Below are 22,420 nucleotides of genomic sequence, written 5' to 3' on the forward strand. Positions count from 1 at the left end.
TATGTAACATGTATTGATGTGCTAACACTATTTAGTAAATTGGCTTTTAATTATTTTTTTTTTTTTACTTTTTATTTAAACAATTGGTGCACACGTTGCATAAAACATATACAGAGAGCATCATAAGTATGAGACAGGATTATATTTACAAAGTTCACCTTCAGTATATTCCCCTGAAGTAAACCTTGGTTTTCTTATCACAGACACATCCATGTAACCATGAGCTAAATAAATACATAAATAAGATAAAGCACTCTATAAAATGGTATATTTTGAGGAGACACGTTTATTAATATCAGTAATATGTCCCTTCAGTATATGTATTTATCCCATCCCACAATCATGCCCCTTTCATGTGCAGGTTTTAAGAGATGGCAAGGCACGGCAATGGTTTTGCAAAGGGATGCTCCCAGCTTGGAACTCGAACTAAAGGTCCCTCTCTAAAAACAAAGCTTGCCGCAGATGCACAGACGGCATCTGTGCATCTGTCTGTGCTTTGCAGATGCTGCAAAGCAAGCTGCCTGCAACAAAGCACCCGCAGTGTTTTGCCCCTCTTTTAAACCAGTTCCTAGGTTTTAATGTTGCACATGGGAAACGTTCCGGCTGTCAGAAACCGAACTTTCCCTTTCTTTCTCTCCGCATTCTTCCAGTATCAGATTTTGCGGTCGATCGACTACGGGGACCAGTCCCTTTTCTGGGTCACTGCGGTTCATGTAAGGTTGTGGAAAGTTTTCTTGCCCCGGAGTTCTGCGCAGCTCGCAGTAGCGGAGTCCGGCCAGCAGGCGGCAGCACTCACCGTCGCGTGGCACTGGAGCCCAGGCAGAGTGGAACCTCCCCCGGAGGGGACGGGCGGACAGACGGACGCAGGCTGGGAGCCGCGATCGGACAGCAGGCAGCCTCCGAGCCGCTGCCACCCAGCCGGATCCCGTGCAGTTCCGTCCGAGCCGAAAGCTGACGCAGCCATGAGCGAGCGGCCCCTTTTCCTGGAGGCGGACGTGGTGAAGAAGTTCTTGTCTTATGCCGCTTTGATCCCGTTGCTGGAAAGAGCCTTGATCCGTTTTTCAGAGGGGGCAGAAGGAGGAGTTGTCCAGCCGGTTCGGACGATCGTGCCAGTGACGAACCACCGCGGGTAAGGGCTGGGGAGAAAGCAGGAGGTGAGCTGCTAGGGCCCACCCAAACTCTTTGCCCCAGACTGCATAGTGCAATAGCTGTGCCACTGTGACCATCACCACATGCTTTCATTTATTTTAATAACCTTGTGACTCCACGCAAGAAGAAACTCAACATCTGCTGATTCTGCAGTATTTTGCCAAGAAGAGGTCACAGACACCATGGTAAGGGTTGTGATCGTGTAATCCAACCCCCACTCTCAGAAATTCTTAGGAAAAGGGTAGGAAAGCAGGCACTAAAGTTACTGGCTCCCAATCCGAGACAGAGAGATGCACCCACTCAGCTCCTGTGGCTGTTTGGCAGTCTTTAGGGTACTAATACAAATTAAAGGGGAATAATAACAGCCAACACCAATGAAACATTTCGCTGTTCTGTAGATTTTTGGGCGTGATGCCTGCCTACAGTGCAACTGATGATGCCCTAGCAACAAAAGTGGTTACTTTCTATGAGAAGAAAACACCTGCCTTTCCGTCACACTACTCAACTGTTCTGCTGTTTGACCCCCGGAATGGCATTTTGACAGCCGTGAGTATAGCCGGGCCTGGAAGCACCATTCTGTAGTCTACGGTTATGGTGTAAGTCCACTTCAATATGTAGTCAGCACAATAAGTTGTCGGTGAGAACCTTTTTTTTTTTTCTATTAGACTGACTTACCGCATTTGTGACTAGTTTTCCAGAGCTGTTCTGTGCACTGACCTGACCAAGGGAATAGAGCTCTGGAAAGCTAATAACAAATGCACTGTTAGTCCAAAATAAAGTATTGGTATCTCTACCTAATATGCAGTGTGCATTCCTCTTTGAATCCTAAATTAAGTGATTCCCCCCCCAGGAAAATCAAGCTTCACAGAGGTAATACAAGCCTGAAAAAAAAAACATATTTGGCAAATACAGTATCCACATGCTCTTCTGTACGCCCCTGACTGGTGGACAGATGCATTGGCAGGTGGTAACTGATATAACCTTAGGCTTCGGGTGAAATTAGTTTTCTCTATGTCACAAAATCAACCCAGAATTTTAAATTAATTAAATAAAATATTTTTGCTAAATGGCCATCTTCCAAGGAATTCATGTTGTTGCCGGTGGGACTGAGCTGCATAGCAGACCTATTTACATTAATTTCTGTTCTGAATACTAGGAACGTTTTAAAAGAACAATTTTTATTACTAAACATAGTTTTGTAGATATTATAGTATAAATACTCAACCCTGCTCCCAATCCTCATTCCTGATCTGTAATTTTGTGTCATTCTGCTGAATCCTTACTAGAACAGACTGTAAATTGTTAGAAAAGATTCTTACAAACTGAAAGAACAATCCAGAGCCTTTTGGTCCTCAAGGTTAATTAATGCAACCTTGGGGTGATGATCTTTGATGACCTCTAAGTAACAAAACAGTGTGATAAGGCAATGGCATAAGCCAAAGGGATGTTAGGGTGCATAGGTAGAAGTATCAGGAGAAAAAAGGAAGCGATAATGCCCATGTACAGGTCTTTGGTGAGGCCTCATCTAGAATGTTGTGTCCAATTCTGGAGGCCGTGCCTCTGAAATGATATAGGAAAGGTGGAGGCAGTTGAGAGAGAGGCTACCAAAATGATTCATGGTCTACACCAGAAGCCCAATGAGATGAGCCCTAGAAGAGAGTCAAGATGGAGGGAAATGATAAAGACATGTAAATTCCTTAGAGGTGTAAATATTGCAGAAAAAGCAAATCTTTTTCAGAGGAAAGACTGCTGTAGACCAGAAGGAGGTGCCAAGAAAGTAGACTCATGGAAAGGATGTTGGATGCATGGAATAGCATCCTAGTGGAGATGGTGGAAGAAAACGCAGCAGTGGAATTCAATAAAATAAATATAGGATCCTCACAGAGGATCCCCAGCTGCAAGGATATGATGAGAGATCAATTGAGATCTATGGAGTTGCACCAAGAGTGAAATCGGGCCCAATGATCCTTATCTGTCATCGTGTGCTATGTTTCTGTGCCTTTCTTGCTTGTGTTTTCTAGGTCATAGATGGCAATGTCATTACAGACAGAAGGACAGCTGCAGTTTCTGCAATAGCAACAAAAGTACGTGTGACTCGCAATGTTTAAAAAAAAAAAAAAGTAAAATGGGTAATCGGTGCCTAGTCTGTTCTCTCCTATGGTGAACTTAGCATTGCTTCTGCAAGCAACTTGTTGACCCTGGTGAGGAACTCAGGCTACTAACAAATAGAATTTAGAAGGTTTAATTTCTAGTGGTTAGCAACTAGAATTGTTTATTTTCTTAAGGTTTTAAACAGTTTTATTGAGAATAACACACATCATCACAGACAAAAAATAAAAGTGAATCGAGCAGAGACAGAACCATAACATAATGTCCTCAATTAATGAAACCCACAGTTAGCAAAGTGGCAAGGTTGTTTTAGGGGCTCTAGAAGGATCTACTATTGGTCTTAGGATACAGAAATGGACCACTCTGCACAAGTGACATGAAATCCACTAATTTATTTTATTTTAAATGTTTTGATACTCATTGGAAGAGACAAGGATCCCAGCTGGTTGGCTAGGAGCTAGTCCTTCCTGTGACTTGTGCAGCAAGACCTGTTCCTGTGCTCTGTGCTGGTGTTGCACCAGCCTCTGGAACAATCCTTGGCCTTAGGTCACTGTCCAATTCCCTCCTGCCTTAGATCAGCACACCAGGGTTGACCAATAGGGATACTTGACCAGGTCAAACTTGGTTAGCAACTAGAATTGTTTATTTTCTTAAGGTTTTACACAGTTTTATTGAGAATAACATGCATCATCACAGACAAAAAATAAAAGTGAATCGAGCAGAGATAGACCCATAACAAACTGGAATTGTTTTGATAGTGACTGTAAAACTCCATGAAAAGAAAGAAACGTATCTAATACCCACGATGTCATCTCTACGTCTTAAACATTCTGCTGAGTTTCACAGCATTTTCAAGGCGTTGAAGCCTTCAGCAAAATTAGCTGGGCCTCAACTGTGCAAAATTCCGAAGCTGCTCCCCCCTGAAGATATTTTACACACGCGCCCCCATCCTGCATGCTGCAGAAATGCTCTGTGGGTTAGCCTGGGTGCGTTATGTCCCAGGGCGGTTTCCTCCTGCGCATCGATGTCTCTGCAGCCCAGAGATCCAGCATAATTCCTACGATTCTCCTGTGTAGCTCCTGGCCGTGCCTTTTTTTCTATGAATTTAGCACATACACAAGGCTCCTTACTGTTTTTTGGGGTTTGTTTTTTTTTCAAGGGGGTGACAACTCACACTGTCTTCCTGCTCTGTTTTCCTCATTCTTTCTTACTGTAGCTTCTAAAGCCTGCCCTCGTGGACGTGCTCTGCATTCTGGGTTCCGGTGCCCAAGCCCACAGTCATTACGAAGTCTTCATGGAAGAGTTCTCTTTCAAAGAGGTAAAACCGGTTTTCCGGGGGACATCTAATGCAATGAAATCATTCAGACCCTTTATGAAATTAGATTGTCTTTCTGCTTCTGGTCTGCGTTTAGTGAAATGCTCAGGAGTTGCTTCTAGGGTGTCAGATCTGGGCATAGGTAACTAAACTCTATTTTGCTGGACTTTTCTCGCCGTCTGGAGAAGCTTGGAAGATGCTTGGAAGGTGAACGGGCAGGTGCTTCTTTGCTCCCTGCTTTTATTCACTGAAGCCAGGTAGGATTTCAGAAGACCTGGGGGAGGTGGCATTAACGCAGCTTTAATGTAAACGTGATCAGGGTTCACAGGCACCCACCGAGCTAGGAGCCTGCCTAGCACATTGCTCTGACTGTGCTTTCCCACTCTCTTCCAAAGGTTAAGATATGGAGTCGCACTAGAAGGAATGCCGAACTGTTTGCCAGCGCAGTAAAGGGAGACGTACAGGTGTGCTCCACGGCCAGGGAGGCTGCAGCTGGTGCTGATGTGATTATAACTGTTACCATGGCCACAGAGCCCATCTTATTGGGAGAATGGGTAAAGCCAGGTGCACATGTCAATGGTAGGTCAGATGGTTTGATATTTAAATTGCTAGTAATAAGTTTCAAAAAGTATTCAGGCAATGAGGCAAGCAAGACTTGTTTTTCCCTGACCCAATAAAGGGAGTATTAATCTCTAATGCTAGTCACACTGCTTTGACCCAATAAAAAGGCTGATATAATAAGGTACATCAGCAGTGTACACACTTTAACCCTCAGTTAGGTGCACATTTTTTGTGTTCAAACTTTACGACCAATGCAGCAAGGAGTTTTGCACATGAAAAATTGTGCATTTAGGTTAGCGTCCTCACATGGTAATCCCATGCTAATGAAGGCGCAAGTTATTACCCCTCAGTGCAGAGAGTGCACTGGCATAACTCATGTTTTCTTCGTGGTGGAAACTTAACTCCTGGTTGGCGGTGGAATAAAGTTTCCAGAGCTGATGTTAGTCTCCGGGCAGAAGCTGGAGTCCCAGTGCTGGCACCTGTAGTCCGGCATTTTATGTACAGAAATAATTTTTGGTGTACATATATCATACTTTATATGTGGAACACGTGATTTGTGCACACAAAGCAAGATTTCTGCAGATAATATATGAATTATATGCAAAAAATCAGGCTTTGCTATGTGCTAAGCCTTTTCTTTGCGTGCATTTTCTCGTCTGTGTGCATTTTTTAACTCTCGCTGCATTAGCATGCCATTAGGTTACTGCATCGGAAGTTAAAAAAAAAAAGTGGTTTTCTGCATTAAGAAACTGCTGTGAATTTCAGTGCGGTTTTAATGCTCAGCTTTTTGCATTGGCCCCCAAAGGGAGTATAACTCACTGATATTCGTCAGAAATGTAGTGGGTATTGAGTGGGTCCGCCTGCAGCTTGTTTGTCCTTTATTTCCATAGACTTAAGATGAAAAAATATTTCCAGTTTGGGTAATCAGCAGACTGTACAGTCGCTCTAAGTGAGCTAGCTTGCCATGCCTTGTTACTGGCATTGCTGTCCTGTTATAGCCGATCTTCTACTTCGATTGTGCGAGGGACTGAAGATACAGAGAGCTTGTCAGAGCAGGAGAAAGGGGGAAAAAACCCCCCAAACAGCAAGTTTATACAAAATTGTACTGTTTTCCAGACTCTTTTCAATTATCTGACATTTTGCCCCCAGTATTTTCCATATTAGCACAGAGGGAATGAATGTTAACTACTGGACCTCATCACTTTTATGTCACTGAGGCAATGCAGAGATTAAAAGCCTTCTTCTTATTTTTTTCACAACTGAGGCATTGCTTACTAGTCTGAGGTTTCTCTAATAGGAGAATCCAACTAGCGTGATCCCAGTGTTCTACATACAGGGGGACAAACTGTGCTAGGCCTGGCTATGGCCCATTGCATGCAGGGAGATGTAGTCTGTCAGTTTTGTTTCTTATAGAATAAATTGGGGGCTGGTGCCCCTCTCCCGGGCACTTTCGTACGGTCTGAAATAGAATAAATTGGGACATTGGAATTGCATCTCCCTGCATATGGTGGGGGCAAGCCCAGGACGGGCTCAGCCTGTCACTTTTGAGCTGGAGCTCTGTGTTCAACTTGCAGTTTAACCCTTTACTCACCTCTTCCCGTGCATGTGGACTGACTGCTGGAGTCGAGTCCATTTATGACATTCATTACCGCGACATGTGGCCTACCATGGGACCATAGCACCCGTGGAGGTGGAATATGTGAAAAGTATGCAGGGTCAGCACAGACACGTGACAAGTTACATTTTCCAGAGTTTTCAACCCTGGCCCTGCGTACTCCCTTGCCAGCTGGGTTATCGGGATATCCACAGTACAGATGCATGAGAGATCCGCATGCACCGTCTCCACTGTAAGCAAATCTATCTCATGCATATTCATTGTGGATATCCTGAAAACCTAACTGGCTAGGGCAGGGGTGGCCGACTCTGGTCCTCGAGAGCCACCAACAGGCCAGGTTTTCAGGATATCCATAATGAATATGGATGAGATAGAATTGCATGCACTGTCTCCATTGTATGCATCTCATACACATTCATTATGGATATCCTGGGAAAACCCAGGCCTCTTTGTGGTTCTCAATGATCGGAATCAGCCACCCCTGGGCTAGGGGTTATTTGAGGACAGGGTCGAAAACCCCTGGATTTCATTTTACCCCACATACTTGCATGCATAAGTACCCGTGCTTCCTGTGGTCCCCAGATTTTTGTATGGAAACTCCATAGGGGGTAGGGAGTGTTTCTTTTTGAAAATTCCACTTGCACGGACCCCCAAGGGACCTGCAAGCATGACGCTTCGTTTAAAAATGACCCCCTTGACATCCTTTCGTAGCTGTGGTCTCCAGAACTGCTTTCAGTACTCAAGAGGAGGGTCCCATCAGAGATCCCTAGAGAGATAAAGTCATCATTAAAATGGTTCAAGGCCTTGTGGTTTTATCTGCGGATTTATATTTGAAAAAATATTTCGTCTGTTTCTCACATAAAACAAACTCTTGGCAAATTCATTTCAAGCATTCCTATTTTGATATTTAATGTTCTTGTTAGCTGTCGGTGCATGCAGACCGGACTGGAGGGAACTAGACAATAACCTGATGCAGACCTGCGCTCTGTATGTGGATTCCAGAGAGGCAGCCCTGAAAGAGTCAGGAGATGTGATATTATCAGAGGTAATAACTCTTTGCAACGGCCCTCCTTCTGCTAAATGTATAAAGGAAAGTGAAGGGACTCTGCCTCTTCGTGCTTCTGATTGCTTCTGCCTGTCCTTGCTCTCCTGGAGCAGAATTTCTGTCACTCCCTCATTTTTTTCTCCTGCTAAATATTCCTTCTCGCCCCGTACCCCTCTCTGCCCTATTACCTTTTATCTCCTTCGACATTTGCTCACGTTTCTGTCTCGGTGAGATCTCATCTGTTGCTGCCTCCTCTCTTCCTGCACCGAGCTGTTTATTCTTCCAGGCTTCCCCTTTTCTCGATTCTCTCCTTTCTCACTTCAGGAAGTCTTTGATCCGATCGCAGTTTCCAATCCTTCCATTGTTCCTTTCCGTCGGATTCCTACCTCAGTTCTGCTGTAAAACACGGGACTCTCTCCTCTGGTGCCATGTCGGATGTCTATGAATCCTCATTTAAAAACTGCTTTCCCTTGCTTCTCCTTCCGTCTCTAGCAGCCTCTTTCCTGCCTTCCCTTCCTGTCCAAACCTTTTTTTTTAAAAGGTTTGGACAAGTTCCTGGAGGAAAAGTCCCTGAGCCACTACTTATTCTGGGGTTAAGCAGCTTGGGATCCTGCCAGGTACTTGGGACCTGGATTGGCCACTGTTGGAAACAGGATACTGGGTTTGTTGGACCTTTGGTCTGACCCGGTATGACAAATCTTCGGTACTTATGCTGTTTATTTCTAGACCCTTGACTTCCTTCTGTCTCCTAGTTTTCAGACCTTCATGGTCCACAGAATCTGTGCTCCTACACCTGTTTAGTCATGTTCACATGAACGTCCATCCATTCAGGCTCTTCTGCTTTCTGTCCTACTGGACATATCTTCTACTTTTCATACTATCGATCACCCATGTCCCCTTTTGGGGATTCTGTGGCCAGATCTATGTTTTTTTCCCCCCTCTTCTAACTCCAGCTATCTCTCTCTGGCAGGGTTTTGGGTCTGCTGCTTTGCTTTGTCTGTGCTCATGGCCTGGACTCTCCCCCGTCTTCCCCTGAGTGCCCTCGGCACTCGTGTGCTGGTGACACTCGCGTCTTCCTTTCTCTCGCCCGAGTCTGCCCCGTCACCTCTACTGTCCTCGTCACCTCTGTAGTCCTCGTGTGGAGCAGCTGTTTCTAGCTGGAAGTGCGAACCTTTTCCTGGCTTCTCCACACATTCCATGGCCGCTTGCCGATTTTCTGTCTTTTAACTCTATCCCCCTCCTCCCATTCCTGCTAGAAAGCTTGGTGTTACTTTTGAACCATCTCTGTCCCTTCACGCTCACATCTCAGCTGTTTTTGCCTTTGCTTTCAGGTTCAATATACCCAAAGTCCAGTCTTCTGTCATCTCCCTTCAGGCTGTCTTCCTTTTCTGTCTTGAGTACTGTGAGCGGTCTCCTCGCTGGGCTGCCTGAATCCTCTCTCTTCTGCTGCCAGGATCTTTTTACTGACTGCCCCGTCACACTCGCGCGTCCCTTCACTGGCTCCCTGTTAGGCACTGCGCTCTCTTTAAACTCCTGGGGGCTCGACATTGAAAGCGCATTCAGCGCTATTTAGCCGGATACGCGGGAGTTATGCGGGTAAGAGGCGGCCGCTGAATGTGTGCCTACGTTCAGCAGCCACTGCCGAGCCATATAAATCCCTTATAGGGCTAAAAGTTACAGGCACAAAACGTAGGCATGTTCTGGGCGGATCGGGGGCAGAGCGAGTAGGCCGCATAAGTATACATGCAAGTCTAGACGCACTGTACAGCAGGTCTAAACTTAGCCGGGTAGACCTATACGGCTAAGCGCATATACATACACACATATATATATACGTATATTCAGCAGCTTTGCCGTGCCGCTGAATATGCACCGTAACTTAGCCAGATAAGTTCTAAGTTACTCGCACGGTCAGCTTTGAATATTGACCCCCCTGGTTTCCACTTGCAAATGCGTTCATGGCTTGGCTCCGCCTCCTTTCTCACTATTCTGCTGCAGGGACTCTCCGCTCCCATGCATGGGTGCCAGCACCCGCCCCCCTCCCCCCCCCTTATTGAGCAAACTCCTTCCCTATGCCCAGGGAGATTGGCCACCCCTCCCCCCCACCCCTCAATTATTTTGAATAGTCGGCTCCTACGCTGCATTTCCCGCACGGCCCTCGCCCTGGCAGCCTGGCTTCTCTTTGGTGCGCACTATCTTTGGAATTAATCCGTCTCTTTAAACCTGGCTGCCCTGATGCTTGAAGTTCTCTGCTCTGGTTTGCTGACTTTAGCAGTTCATTTTGCTGTCTGCAGTTTTCCTACTTCCTATTCCTTTTTCTTGGAGTTGTTCTTGTAAGGGGTTCTGAGTAGGGCACCGTATAAAAACGGAAAATAGAATAATGTCTTGTCTTGATGAAGCAGGTGTCTTTAAATCATCTGTGCTACCCGTACTCCTCAGCAGGATTCTTGGCTTCCTGGCACTCTTCATTCCTCTGTGTTTTGTATTACTAAGTCCGTTTCCTTTAGCTTTACATTTGTGGATAATAAATGGAGGGCGCTTTTTGTTATGGATCCAGTCTTGCTGCTCAGTTGTTTCTGGCAAACATCATCTCGACGCGCAGCCCCATAGCAGAGGCCTAGAGAGAGCACATCGGTCTCTGAACATTTTTCTGTAAACATGCGGTATATAAGCTCTTTAAATAAATAAATTACAGAGTGCTCACCCTGCTCTACTACTCGGAGACTGATGTTGATGCACATTGAAAATTCAAGGGAGGGTATGTCAGATTGGAGGTGCTCCGCATGCTTTCGCCACAGGCCGATCCCAGCCCTCTTTTTCCTCCTCCCCCCCCCCCAGCCCTACCCCTGCATTTTCTTTCCCCAGTCCAACCCCAGCACTCTCTTGTCCCCTCCCCCCAGTCCAACATAGAGTTTGCCAACCCTCCCCTTCCCAGGCCTACCCCGCACTCGCTACCCCAGCCTCTTGTCTCCCTCATGCCTTTGGACCTCCCAGGCGGACATATATCCTAACCAGATATTTTGCAGTTGGCAGGGTAGCAGCGGCGGGGGTTGTCCTTGTGTACAGGGTGTGGGGTGTGTGAGTTACTATCTAGGGTCTGTGTATGCTCATGTGTATGTGTATCTGTGACCCCCAGAGTGACAGCTCACACCCCCACCCACTTACAAACACTGTCACATACACTCAAACCCATTCACTCGCACACCCTCACTCACATCACCTGCTCACTTGTGCGTATCCATAGCCCACAGACCAACTCATTCACACAAATTGACACATTTGCCTGCCAGCCGCTGGGCCTCTGCCCATGGTCTCTGAGTTATGTGCCTAAGTTCCATGCCATTCGTGTGGCTTGGTGCTTATGTACACACCTCAGCACTTAGGTGTGTAATTCAGAGACTATGCACATTCGCTCCTCAGTGGCCAGTGGCGTGTGCGTGCCCACCTCATCAGCTGCCAACAGAAACCATAACCTCCCCAAGCGTATTTTATATATAGGTAGACACACACATTTGTATGTGGTATAGCCAATATCATGTAGTACGTACACTGCAGAGCTTGCTTTACAGTACTTATAGCATATGAAAATAAACATCTCTGTTTCACAGGCAGACATTTTTGCAGAACTGGGTGAAGTGTTGAAAAAAACCAAACCTGCCCTTTCTGAGAAAACCACAGTGTTTAAGTCAGTGGGTAAGCCTACATTTTTCTTTGTGTTGGTTTGGAAGGAAAATGGGATTCACTGTGTTGTCCCATTAATATGGGGGGAGCAGAGATGCAACTAAAGATTTTCAATGCCTGGAACAGGCAAGCATGTTTGTGCCTTCCCGTAACCTTGATCCCCATTCCTCTCTCCCTCCACCCCCCACCTCTTTCGCTGTCTCCCCTCCAGCCTGGATGGTAGGAGCACAGCGGCACTCTTCCTGCCTTTTCCTCTGCTTTTCAGCCGTTTTCCTCCCTTTGTGGATGACCCTCTCACTCACCCCTCATTATGGCCCCCGAAGGTGAGTTTTAGTTCCCATGTGCTGTCCTAGAGCATTTTTTCACAGTGCTGTAGTGTACGGCGTATCTTCATTTACAAATAGTAATGGACAATATTAATAGCAAAGGGCCTTCTCTTTCACAGGAAACAAAGGCTCTATTGTTTCCTTTGTTCAAGATGCATTTCCCCCTGGAAACCGTATTCTTTTTCTCTGCAAGAGATCACAGCACTCAGAGCCCTCATTGCTAAATTTACATTGATTAAGTGATTTTTTGTTTGTAGACGCAGTCTATTTAAACTGTTTAAGAAGGACAATAATTGTAATGGGCAGAGGTGGTTTTTGTGCAAAGCAGAAATGTGGTGAGCTGTAAGGTCGAGACGATAACCCCTACAGTTTACCTACAGTGATCCTTCTGAAGTAATTGCACTGTGGTTTAAATCGTTCCAGTTTCAGACTGAACAAGCTTTCTGTCTCTCATTAATGGGGGCAGTAGGGCAGACATTCTGCACTCGCTCCTGCCGTGAATATGCTTGGCATGTTTCTACAGTCGCTTGCAGGTTCCCTGCCCTCCCCCACATTGGTTATGAGTTGGGCAGAGGTCAGATTTTAGCAAAGAGACTGGTGAAATCATGGCAAAGTAAGGGTTACAATTTTTCCAGGAGACTTTTCAGAGAATTGAGGTTAATCATGTTGGACTTTCCTGCAAAGTGAATTCATGCAGAACTGATCAGCTACTTTTTTTAAAAAAGTGTATATTCTGTGTTTTACAAGATTCTTTTCCAGCCCCAAGATAACGGGGACGTGACTGAAAAGCCATTGTTTCTATTCTTCTGTCTGACACAGAATTGGGGGAGGAGAAGAGAGGGGTAGGATATATTCAGTTTTAGGTTCTGTTATTCCTGACTATTACATGTGCACGAAATGCTACGAGATGCTCAGTGCAATTCGTTTGTGTGTTGTAGGCATGGCAATTGAAGATACCGTGTCTGCTAAACTGGTATTTGACTCCTGGTCAGCAGCTAGGACAAATGAGTGAGCCGCCAGAAGAGGAGCTGTGAATCGGGGAGAGAGAGAGAGAACAGTTTAATTTCCATTGTGTGGCCAAACCGAAATAATTCTGCAGAAGATCAACTCACTGCTCGCTTCAGTAGTGTGTTCTTTAAAATATGGTATTATAATTACAGTATGTATTGACTTTTATAGTTACTGCCAGGTTTTAAACATTGATAACATTTCTTTTAAATACAGTTTTGGTTATATGATTGAATTATGTTGCATTGATAGAATTTGTGCAGCAAACAGAGGGCCAAAGATCTGAAGGAATGCTGGTGGATAGTTTTCGTCTTTAACAGACAAGTAAATATCACAATCTGTGTTCCGTCGCAGATCGCTGGTGTGGTTGCAGACCATTTGACCTAAGCGGGCCTTCCTTTTCTACCTCTCTCGTGGGCTTGCAGCTCCCTCGGACAGGAGGCCGGTGCAGAATTTTGACTGCGGTCTCCCCTCATTCCCTGCAGGCCTTCCATCAGATGCCAGCTGCAGATCTTGCCACGTGTTGGGAGAAGGAGGAGCAGGCTGGGAAAGCTCCTGCTCTTTTTGTTTTTCATTGGATAGATGGCGCGCTCATTTGATGCAGCGCATAGAATAATCTAAAAATACATCTATTCAATATTCATTCGCTGTATAGGAAAACGGTTATTAGACAGTCTTCAAGGGCAAAAGAAGGGCGTCACCGGGGATACCCTGAATTATATTCAAAGTTTATTGGTTTGCTGGGTTGTATCGAGGCCCTGTGGGGCCCACCAGCTGCCTGACTAGCTCATTTCCCATTGAGATAAGGTTTCCTATTGAGTACTGGGGTTGGCCTACTCCCTCCTGTAAGACGCCTTGGGATCATTTTATGGGTTACCAAATGATACCAAAATGTTTAAACTTCCATTTAGCCAGTATAAACAGTTAGAAAGTTGCACCATCTGTCCTTGCTAGTAGGCATGAAACTTAAATTAAAGTTAATAAAGTTGCACAGACAATCATTTTAAATTCTGCATCTGTTCACTAAAAAACAAAAACGGTCACATAGAAACATAGAAATGATGACAGAAAAGGACCAAATGGTCCATCCAGTCTGCCCAGCAAGCTTATGGTAGCATTAGACGCGCCTTATAAGTCTCCCCCATAATGGTGGCATCTGCTGCACCACACAAGTCATCCCCATACTTAGTTTCCCAAACCGTCAAAGTCAGGGCCCTTGCTAATTGCTGTCTGCGTCCAATTCCCTGTTTTCCCTGTTACCTCTTGCCGTTGAAGCAGAGAGCAATGTTGGAGTTGCATCAACAGTATGAAGGCTTATTGGTTAAGGGTAGTAACCCCCACACCAGCAAGTTACCCCCATGCACTCTTTTCCTCATTCCCATCCTCTAGCCTTTAGGGATCCAGTGTTTATCCCATGCCCCTAACCTCAACTCCCACCTCCTCGTTAGAGACCATTTCATTGGTATTGGATCTTTTTAGAGTTTGCCGATAGGAGATGGACGGGTGGAGGGCTTAATCTGGCCAGGACCCAAACTTCCAGAAATAAGAGAAATTCTCTTTCCTATGGCCCCCACACAACATTTTGTCCTGCATTTGTCCATGGATGGCATCGTCTGAAAAAACCTTCATTCAGCAGTCTGTCTGAAACACTGAAAAGAACTAAATTGTAGATTATAGCAGAAAAAGGACCAGTTGGCTAATCCAGTTTGCTTAGGCAACTGATTATTTTTTTTCTGTGGCTCTTGACTTGATCACAGGCAGTATGTGAGAGGCTTTAATAGACTGAAAAGGAAAAGAATTAATGGCAAGATCTTCTTTTATTTGGTTTTTTTTTCCAATAGATGCACATATTTATAAGTTAGTGTCTACAATTTTGCCAGGTGTTTCCAGAGCCTGCTTTCTTTTCTTTACTGCGTTCAGGACCTTCTTTCTCGGACCGAGTTGCATGTGTATGCTCTGAAGGTCTTCATCAGAGCACAGCATGAGGATATCTAAATCGATCTTGTCTCTCATAAACATGGGGAGCAGTTCGCCGAGGTTCTGCGATGCCAGAAATGCTTGAAGGGGCGTGGCTTCCCCTCCATCCTCATCCAATCCAATTTCTTCCTCATTCCAAGGCAAATCAAGATTATCCTCTCCCTCGCCCTCGTCTGTACTCGCGACCTCTTTCTGCTGGAATAATTCACTTGAGATTCTGGAGGCTAGGTCTTCTCCAATAGATGGCATCACTTCCGGGTCAGTATGTAGGCCCAGGGCCAGATTCCTACTGAAAACAATATTACCCAGGCCGGGTCGATTGAAAATTGAGTTCTGCCCCAGCTGTTCCTTCTCCTCAGACAAACTGTTTTTCTCCTGAAAGTCTGCGGAAAGTTCATCTTCATCGTTTTCATTGAAGACCTCCGTGGCTTTAGCACGAACCCTCCCACTGCTCTCGTCTTTCACAAAGATCACATTACTCCCTACTTGCCTATGAGCTGTGTTTTTCTCTTTCTTTTTTAACTTCGTTCTAAGGGTTTCCTTCAGCCCTTTGGTTAGAGTCTCTGATGCTTTCGAGGAAGTGGCTGTCAGACTTGTACTAGACGCCATTCCTTTGGCGGAGTTCGTGGATCCAAACTTTTCTTTGTTGTAAGTTCTGTCCATTTGATTGTGATGTCTTTGTTGCACTCTCTCGCACTCTTTGATGTGCTTCTGTGCATCTCTTTTGGCATGCTCCTTTAGCCGGGCCACCCTTTTGGGGTTCAGCAGGTTTTGGCTGGTGGCAGCTTTGTCTAGAACAGCAACACACTCGGCACGGTCCTTTCTGGCAGCCACGTCTAGCGGAGTGCGGAAATCATTATCTAGAGCAAACATGTTTGCGCCAAAGTTGACCAAGAAAGAAACGCAATGCACATGGCCGTTGGCAGCAGCGAGATGTAGGGGAGTGTTTCCCCAGATATCACATTTATTGGGGTCACCACTGAAAAATAAATCATTAAACATAAGGCTTAAATGCATGTATAAATGAAAGCAAAAATATACAAGGCATTTAACTTTTGGTTAGAAAACAAGCTAGTAAGAGGCATGCAAAGAAAAGCTTTTTTTTTTTACACTTAATAACTGTAGGAACAATTCATCTTTTTTGGAGCCCAGCAGCTTCTGTCCTCCTGTTCCTTTGAGCTTCGAGTTCAACTGGAACCTGCCCTCACTAAGGCTGTGGTGCCATGAATTTGCTTTCACAGCTATCTGGAATCCTTCCTATCCCTGTCATTCTCTCTCTCTCCCCCCTCCCTCTGATAGTCCTTGGTAAGGAGTGGGAGCTGGCTCAGTGCAGGCAACCTGAATCTCTTAAAGGGGCAAGGACTTGAGTCTCCCTGCCCCCTACACCGGGCCTGTAAACGTTGCCTCTGCAGCATCTTTTAGCCCCCAGTCAGCAGACGCTGGGTCCAAACATTGAACCACGATCTCCCGCATGATAGGACCCTCCGCTGCCACTGGGCCTTCGGGCCAGCCCAAGAACGCTTGGATCTTAGCCAGAAAGATACAGCTGGCAACGCATTGCCAATGCAGGGGTCTTAGCCAAAGAACAATATATATATATATTTTTTTTTGCAAGAGGCTTAATCCTTCCCTGGAAAGGCGATTGAAGACTGATTTTGACTGAGCTGAAGGTCCAAAGAGCAGGAGGAGACTGCTGGACAGAAAGGAAAACAAAAGAAATGCTTTAGGATAATAAAATATTTTTCCTTAGATGTTAAATTTTAACTGAAGTGAGAAGTAACCTCTCAACGTGAGGGACACAATGTTATGACACTTGCGTTCTCGAGAGCTAAATCACACGGTGTCCACGACAGCAGCTTTTATGAGACTTAATCGGTGACGTATTGAGAATAAAGTCCTGATCGTAAAATATGCCACCGAGCTCCAAATCCTTCCCGATATCCTCCTTAAATAGATTCTCGCGCTCTCTCTTTCTCTCACCAAGGGAAGGAGATTAAAACATTATTTCTGTTTCTTCCAAGAACACCTGGAGGGCTGCCCATGAAATAGAGACAAGCAACTTAATAAAAAAAAAGAGACAAGTAGCTTTCCAAGACCCCTCAGCAGCATAGCAAGAACTGAATACCCGCAGGGGAATCTTTGAAATTGTCTGAGCTGGGAGAGCTGCCACGTATGGGGGGGGGGGGGGGGGGGAGTGTTTCTTGATTGTCAATGATCAACTAGAACAGTTTGCCTTGTGCCCTTAAAGCCACGTGGGCAGTATCTGGGAAGGCCTAACCTAGAAGTTAGTAAACCATCTTAAAAAAAAAAAGCATAAAACTATACCCCAAGGCTTCCTTTTTTATATGACCTGGCCTGGCAGGTCTACGCCTACGCATGTTTTATATCCCCTCTGAACACAGGCTTCCTGCTGCTCAATGTAGGGCGTCTGTGGACTAAGCATTTTTTTCCCCCGTATACACAAAATGGAGAAATCTTTAGTACATCTGGCCTTCGGTGTTCCACCCCTTGAGTTTATAAGAGTCTGATAGCTGCAGGAGATACGGCCTTCAAAGCCTTCAGGAAGGAAACTCCTGCCGGTGGAGCCTTCTCCCGGGTAACTCTTCTGATGGCACCCAGCAGTGTGTGCCCTTCACCTCTTTGTAGCTTAGAGCTAGGAAACAAAGCTGCCAACCTTACTTTTATCCAGATTGGCAATCTGTTTTTACACATGCTCAAGATGTGATGGAAAATAGGGGGCGGGCAGCCGAAAATGTTTAATTTCTGTCATTTTGTTGGGTTTTGTTTTGTTTTTTCTTTTCATTTTCTTTGGTTCTGTTTTATGTCGTTTCATTTTAGCACATATTACCTTTTTTTAATGTGCATTATTAAAACCTACTTAGTGCGGGTTACCATGATTTAATATGCACTAATTCAATTTAGTGTGCGCTGAAACATTTAGCGCACACAAAACAAAATGATCGGCAGCACGTCCCTAACCAGAGGGAGACTTGCTGGCAGTAAGAAGGAGAACTTGGTTTTCAGTGGAGCACCCTGCTTGCAGACTACCCTAGGACAAAGCCTCAGAAACAAAAATGCAGATAGTTAGATGGCCACCTCTAACTGGTCCTTATTATGGTTCTGTGGTTTAAAAAGCCCCTTGAGGCAATGCACTTTAAAATAGGGCATCTTTTGCGCAAGGATTTGATTCCCTGCAACTCTGGGAAGAAGAAAAAAAAGCTCAGCCCTTCCTGCAGAAGCTGCTGCAGACTTTTATTTTTGATGCTAGTTTTCCACTTCCTGGTTGGAGGACATTTAAGGGATCGGTGTACTAAAGGCTTTGTTTCCACATAGGGACCAGTTTTCAGACCCCGCGGGGAGCACTATCGATGGGGAATTCCTTGCAGGCTTTCCCCAGCGGACCGAGAGAATCGTGGCTACAGAAGCACAAAATGAAAGCCCCGCGTGTGCTTTGCCTTCTCTTCCGTAACACTGCCCTCTTTTTTTTCCCTAGCCTTCTGAGGGGACGGCAGTTTTCAGCCCAGGGAATTACCCATGCAGATTTCTTTTGACGTTTGTTCTCTTTGTATCTATGAAAAAATATCTTAGTACATCAGGGTCTAAGTCTTTGTGCAGAAGGCACAGAAATGTAGACTCTGACAGGAGACAAGGACAGCAGCTCCATCTAAGTCTGCATAGTTTGCTTCCTGGCCCGTGCTGGACATCCCGATGGATCTCAGTCTCCCTTTGTAAGTAGAGATCCTCTGTACTTATCCATGGTTTTCTTGAATTCTGTTCCTGTTTTTCTCTCCCCCACCTTCCTTGGAAGGCCGTTCAGGGCATCCACCACCCTGCCGTTACTCCCAAGTCTGCCCGCTCCGAGCCTCGGATCAGGATTTCTTGTTCTAGAACCTTCCTTCCCGCTGAAAAAGAAGCCGTTTGCTTCTTGTCGGTTATTTGTACTTTAGAGGCTCTTATCTTATCCCTCGTCTCTCCTGTCCCCCTTACGTCTCGTGGGGCTTTTAGTTTAAATCCTGCCCCTTTTTGGTGGCAGACTGATTTGCAGATTTTTCATAACTTGGGGTGCCCTACTTTTACCCAAAATGTAAATTTGGTTCGTGGAGACAAGGAAGAGAATAGCCACTGCCATTAGCAATGGTTACATGGAATAGACTTAGTTTTTGGGTACTTGCCAGGTTCTTATGGCCTGGATTGGCCACTGTTGGAAACAGGATGCTGGGCTTGATGGACCCTTGGTCTGACCCAGTATGGCATTTTCTTATGTTCTTATTGAATCTCTTTCAGTATGGCTTAGGTTACAGGACACAATTTGTTAGAGTAAGATTAGCTAGTTATATTGTAATATAAATTTGCTTTTAAGACTTTCTGGAGAGGAGGACGCGTTCTACTTACCCCCTGCTGCATATAAGCTCCATGACGTCCAGGTGCCCATGGTAGGCTGCCAGAAGGGTGGGCGACATACCATCTTCATCTGAAACATTAAGATCTTTTCTAGTAGCTTCTTTCAAAAGATCTAAATAACCATCGATTGCGGCTTGGTGATACCTGGTTGACATTTTTGAAGGATAAAATATGTCACCCGATCCCCTAGCAGAGTTTTTCCCTTGCTCTGCCTGGAATGTACAGGAAAAAGCATAGCCACACCTTAGCTCCGCCGACAGTTCAGTGTTACCAGCTGAGGCATCCCCTTTCAGCAGGATAGCAGTAAGAAATCAAAGTTCACCTGGGGGATTACTCACCAGCCTGCCCGGCGCAGGAGCTGAACCAATCAGGGAAGAGGCTTCAGTTCTGCCGGCACCACCTGGCACGATGTCAAGCGTATGGTTCCAAAGTCCAGGTCTTTGAAACGTCGTGCCAGTGTGGGGTTGCATTTCATCATTTTGCATGGCTACTTCTCCAGATAAATGACTCTAAGATATTTTATTTGCATATTCAAAATTCTCAAGAAAAAGTTGCATTTGGACTTTCTTGACTGATGGTTACATCTAATGATGCAACACATAAAGATGTCAGTCACACCGATTTTTCAGTGTGCAGTCAGAGTCTGAGTATGATGGCCACAGACAGTATGGCCACTTTTTTTTTTTTTTTTTTTAATTACTATCAGTTTCAGCCTTTTGAATAGTGCGATCTTCCTGTTTTGATTATTTCTTCTGCCAGGTTCTAACATTCCAGAATTCTAGGCCATAAATATATTCTCCTCTTGTTCCCAATTTCTGATGTAATGTCAACTACATACAGGAATAATAATAACAGTACAATGCAGTATGTCCCTTACATGGCTGGGTGAGTTCACCCTGCAGAAGTTCTCTCTGTTTTTCTCTGACCCTTCCCAAGTGCATTTCTTATCTTATTCTGTGAAGCCTCTAAGTGAGTGGGGGGAGAAAAAGGGATGATTTTCCCCCTCTCCCACTTCCCCTCCCTGAAACCCCAGCACACAGAGCAACAAAAAAAGGCCCAAACAATAACCTTGGTACTTAGAAAATGTGCGCTGGCTTTCAGTGCATATTTTTAATGCCCAGAATAATATTTTTAAAACTCCCAGTGCAGTAAGCTAATGAAATGCACATGCATCGAGCGTTATAAAAAAGCACGGTTAGAATAAAATGTGCATTAGTAACAGGTCTAACAAACGTTTTAATCCAGGAAGGTGGGGGGAGCATCCCTGACAGGCCATAAGTGATGGCAGCCGCTGGTTTATCCGACTAAGTAGCGGTAAACTGCGCCAAATAGCCAGATAACTATAGACTTATCTGGGTAAGCGGAGGCAGCTGTTGCTACTTACCTGGATGAGTCTATACTTATCCGTGGACATTTACAAACATTTTAAAAAATGTTTCCCCTTTTGTAGGGTTTTAAATGCCAGTACAGTAGCACTGGAAACTTAACTCCAGCTCTGACCTGGAGTTATGTCTCTAGCACTAAAAATGGTGCGCTGGCCAGATGCAGTCTCTCTGCATCGGGGAGTGCTGCTTAATGCCCTCATTTGCATGGGATTTCCATGCAAGGGCGCTAAGCACTACTCACGTTTAGAAACTCGCATTTTCTGCACGCAGAACTCCTTGCTGCATCGGCAGAAAGTTTTGCACACAGAAAATGCACGTTGAAGTGCAAGGCAGAAAGGTACATTTTCTGATTCCCTGCAAATGTCATAGAAAATACATATCTTAGGAATGCCAGTCAGCTACGTTGAAAAGGCACGATTTGAAGTAATCAGCAGCACAACTTTGAGAAGTAAGCCTCTGACGCAATGCCTGAAATATGATATCATGTCAGGAATAGTGTAAAGAGAAAGAGAGGTAAGTATCTATTCTGGATTTAGGACAGACAGTCACACACACAGGCTCTCTCTCTCTCCCGAGGGGCTCTACCTGTATTCCCACTGGCCTATCTCGAGGCTAATTCCCAGGAAAGAGGGAGATACCGAGGGGCTTCTCTGATACACAACAAACATGCACACATACACTGAGTCACTACACCAGGATCCAGATATTTGATGTAAGTTTATTTGAGCAGTTGCTAAGCACAAGGATAAACACACAAACAATAAATAACAGCAAGCACCAGAGAGCTGATTGCAAGCAAATAATAATAATTACTAGAAAAGTATTAAAAGATACATATAAAGATAGCAAATCTTATGTTCCTAATGAAAGTTGAAATGGGTCCAATAAATCCGTCTGCAGTCTCAACTTTGGAAATCTGAGAAGTAACAATGCTGCTGAATCCTTACAGCTCTGCTCATTTTTATAGGGCTTTTCTAACACTGCTAGAAGCAGGAGAGAGTCCCTGTGCCTCCCATTGTTCTTATCACAGTTCAGCACATCTGCTTTCCAAACCTTGGTACTATTTGGTGTCTGCTTCCGTGCCCTGCTACTCCCAGTTTCTTGTCTGACCTTGACTAACAGTTCTCATGGGTTCAGCATAGAAGCTTTTTTGAGTATAAACATCTGCACAACCCTTAGAAGCAATAATGACCATAGTTCCCAGAGACTTCTAGAGAGGACTCTCCAATCATAACAGCATTTGCAGCAGGCATCATAGATATCTTCCTTCTCTGCGACCTTTCTTTTACTAACTGAGGTTGGCTAAGTATAGCCAGCAATTACACAAACCCTCACGTTTAAATTGCAAGTTTCAAAAGAAGCTTAATCAAAACTCCTATGGATAATAATTAGACATGCCCTGAATATATTGCAAGGTGAATGCATATCAGTAACCTGCTTACGGGTGTTAGGATGGTCCTTATTTCAGACACTCACAAATATTTAGTGCTCTTACTTGTAGTCATCATATGTAAGAAGAAAAGAAACACATCAAATGCTTTTTAAGGCTCACTTAATGAAGCCATAGTCCAAATTATCAATTGTAAAATGGAGCAGACGTAGTCATGAGGGAGCAGCCTGGTGGTTAGAGCCGTGGGCTGAGATCCAGGCAATCCAAGGTCCAAATCCCACACCTACCACCGATGCACCTTGTCACCTTGAACAAGTCACTTCACCTTCCATTGCCTCAGATACAAATGTTGCCCTATTTACTTAATTTTCAAAAGCATTTACTTGCTTAAAACTGGGTTTTCCACTTACACGTGTAAGTGGGCTTTTGAAAATTGCTAAAATATATGCCATTGAATA

At 44.9% G+C, this 22,420-nt stretch overlaps 2 protein-coding genes across 2 annotated transcripts; one reads left to right on the forward strand and one right to left on the reverse strand.

The window, feature by feature from the left end:
- The first annotated feature begins 823 nt into the window (after positions 1-823).
- On the forward strand, positions 824-13,044 carry CRYM (crystallin mu). The gene is made up of 8 exons (XM_029576609.1): positions 824-1,129; positions 1,548-1,695; positions 3,171-3,233; positions 4,475-4,576; positions 4,969-5,152; positions 7,673-7,794; positions 11,403-11,487; positions 12,740-13,044. Exons 1-8 carry the CDS (start codon positions 963-965, stop codon positions 12,811-12,813), a joined length of 945 nt encoding a protein of 314 aa, XP_029432469.1. The 5' UTR covers positions 824-962; the 3' UTR covers positions 12,814-13,044.
- Positions 13,045-14,607: 1,563 nt separating this feature from the next.
- ANKS4B (ankyrin repeat and sterile alpha motif domain containing 4B) lies at positions 14,608-19,484 on the reverse strand. The gene is made up of 2 exons (XM_029576608.1): positions 19,179-19,484; positions 14,608-15,765 (listed from the first exon to the last, which is right to left on the reverse strand). The coding sequence occupies exons 1-2, from the start codon at positions 19,340-19,342 to the stop codon at positions 14,661-14,663; spliced, it is 1,269 nt and encodes a 422-aa protein (XP_029432468.1). The 5' UTR covers positions 19,343-19,484; the 3' UTR covers positions 14,608-14,660.
- Between the last annotated feature and the right edge of the window lie 2,936 nt (positions 19,485-22,420).

The sequence above is a fragment of the Rhinatrema bivittatum genome, chromosome 14 (genome assembly GCF_901001135.1).
Source record: "Rhinatrema bivittatum chromosome 14, aRhiBiv1.1, whole genome shotgun sequence".
Lineage (NCBI taxonomy): Eukaryota > Metazoa > Chordata > Amphibia > Gymnophiona > Rhinatrematidae > Rhinatrema > Rhinatrema bivittatum.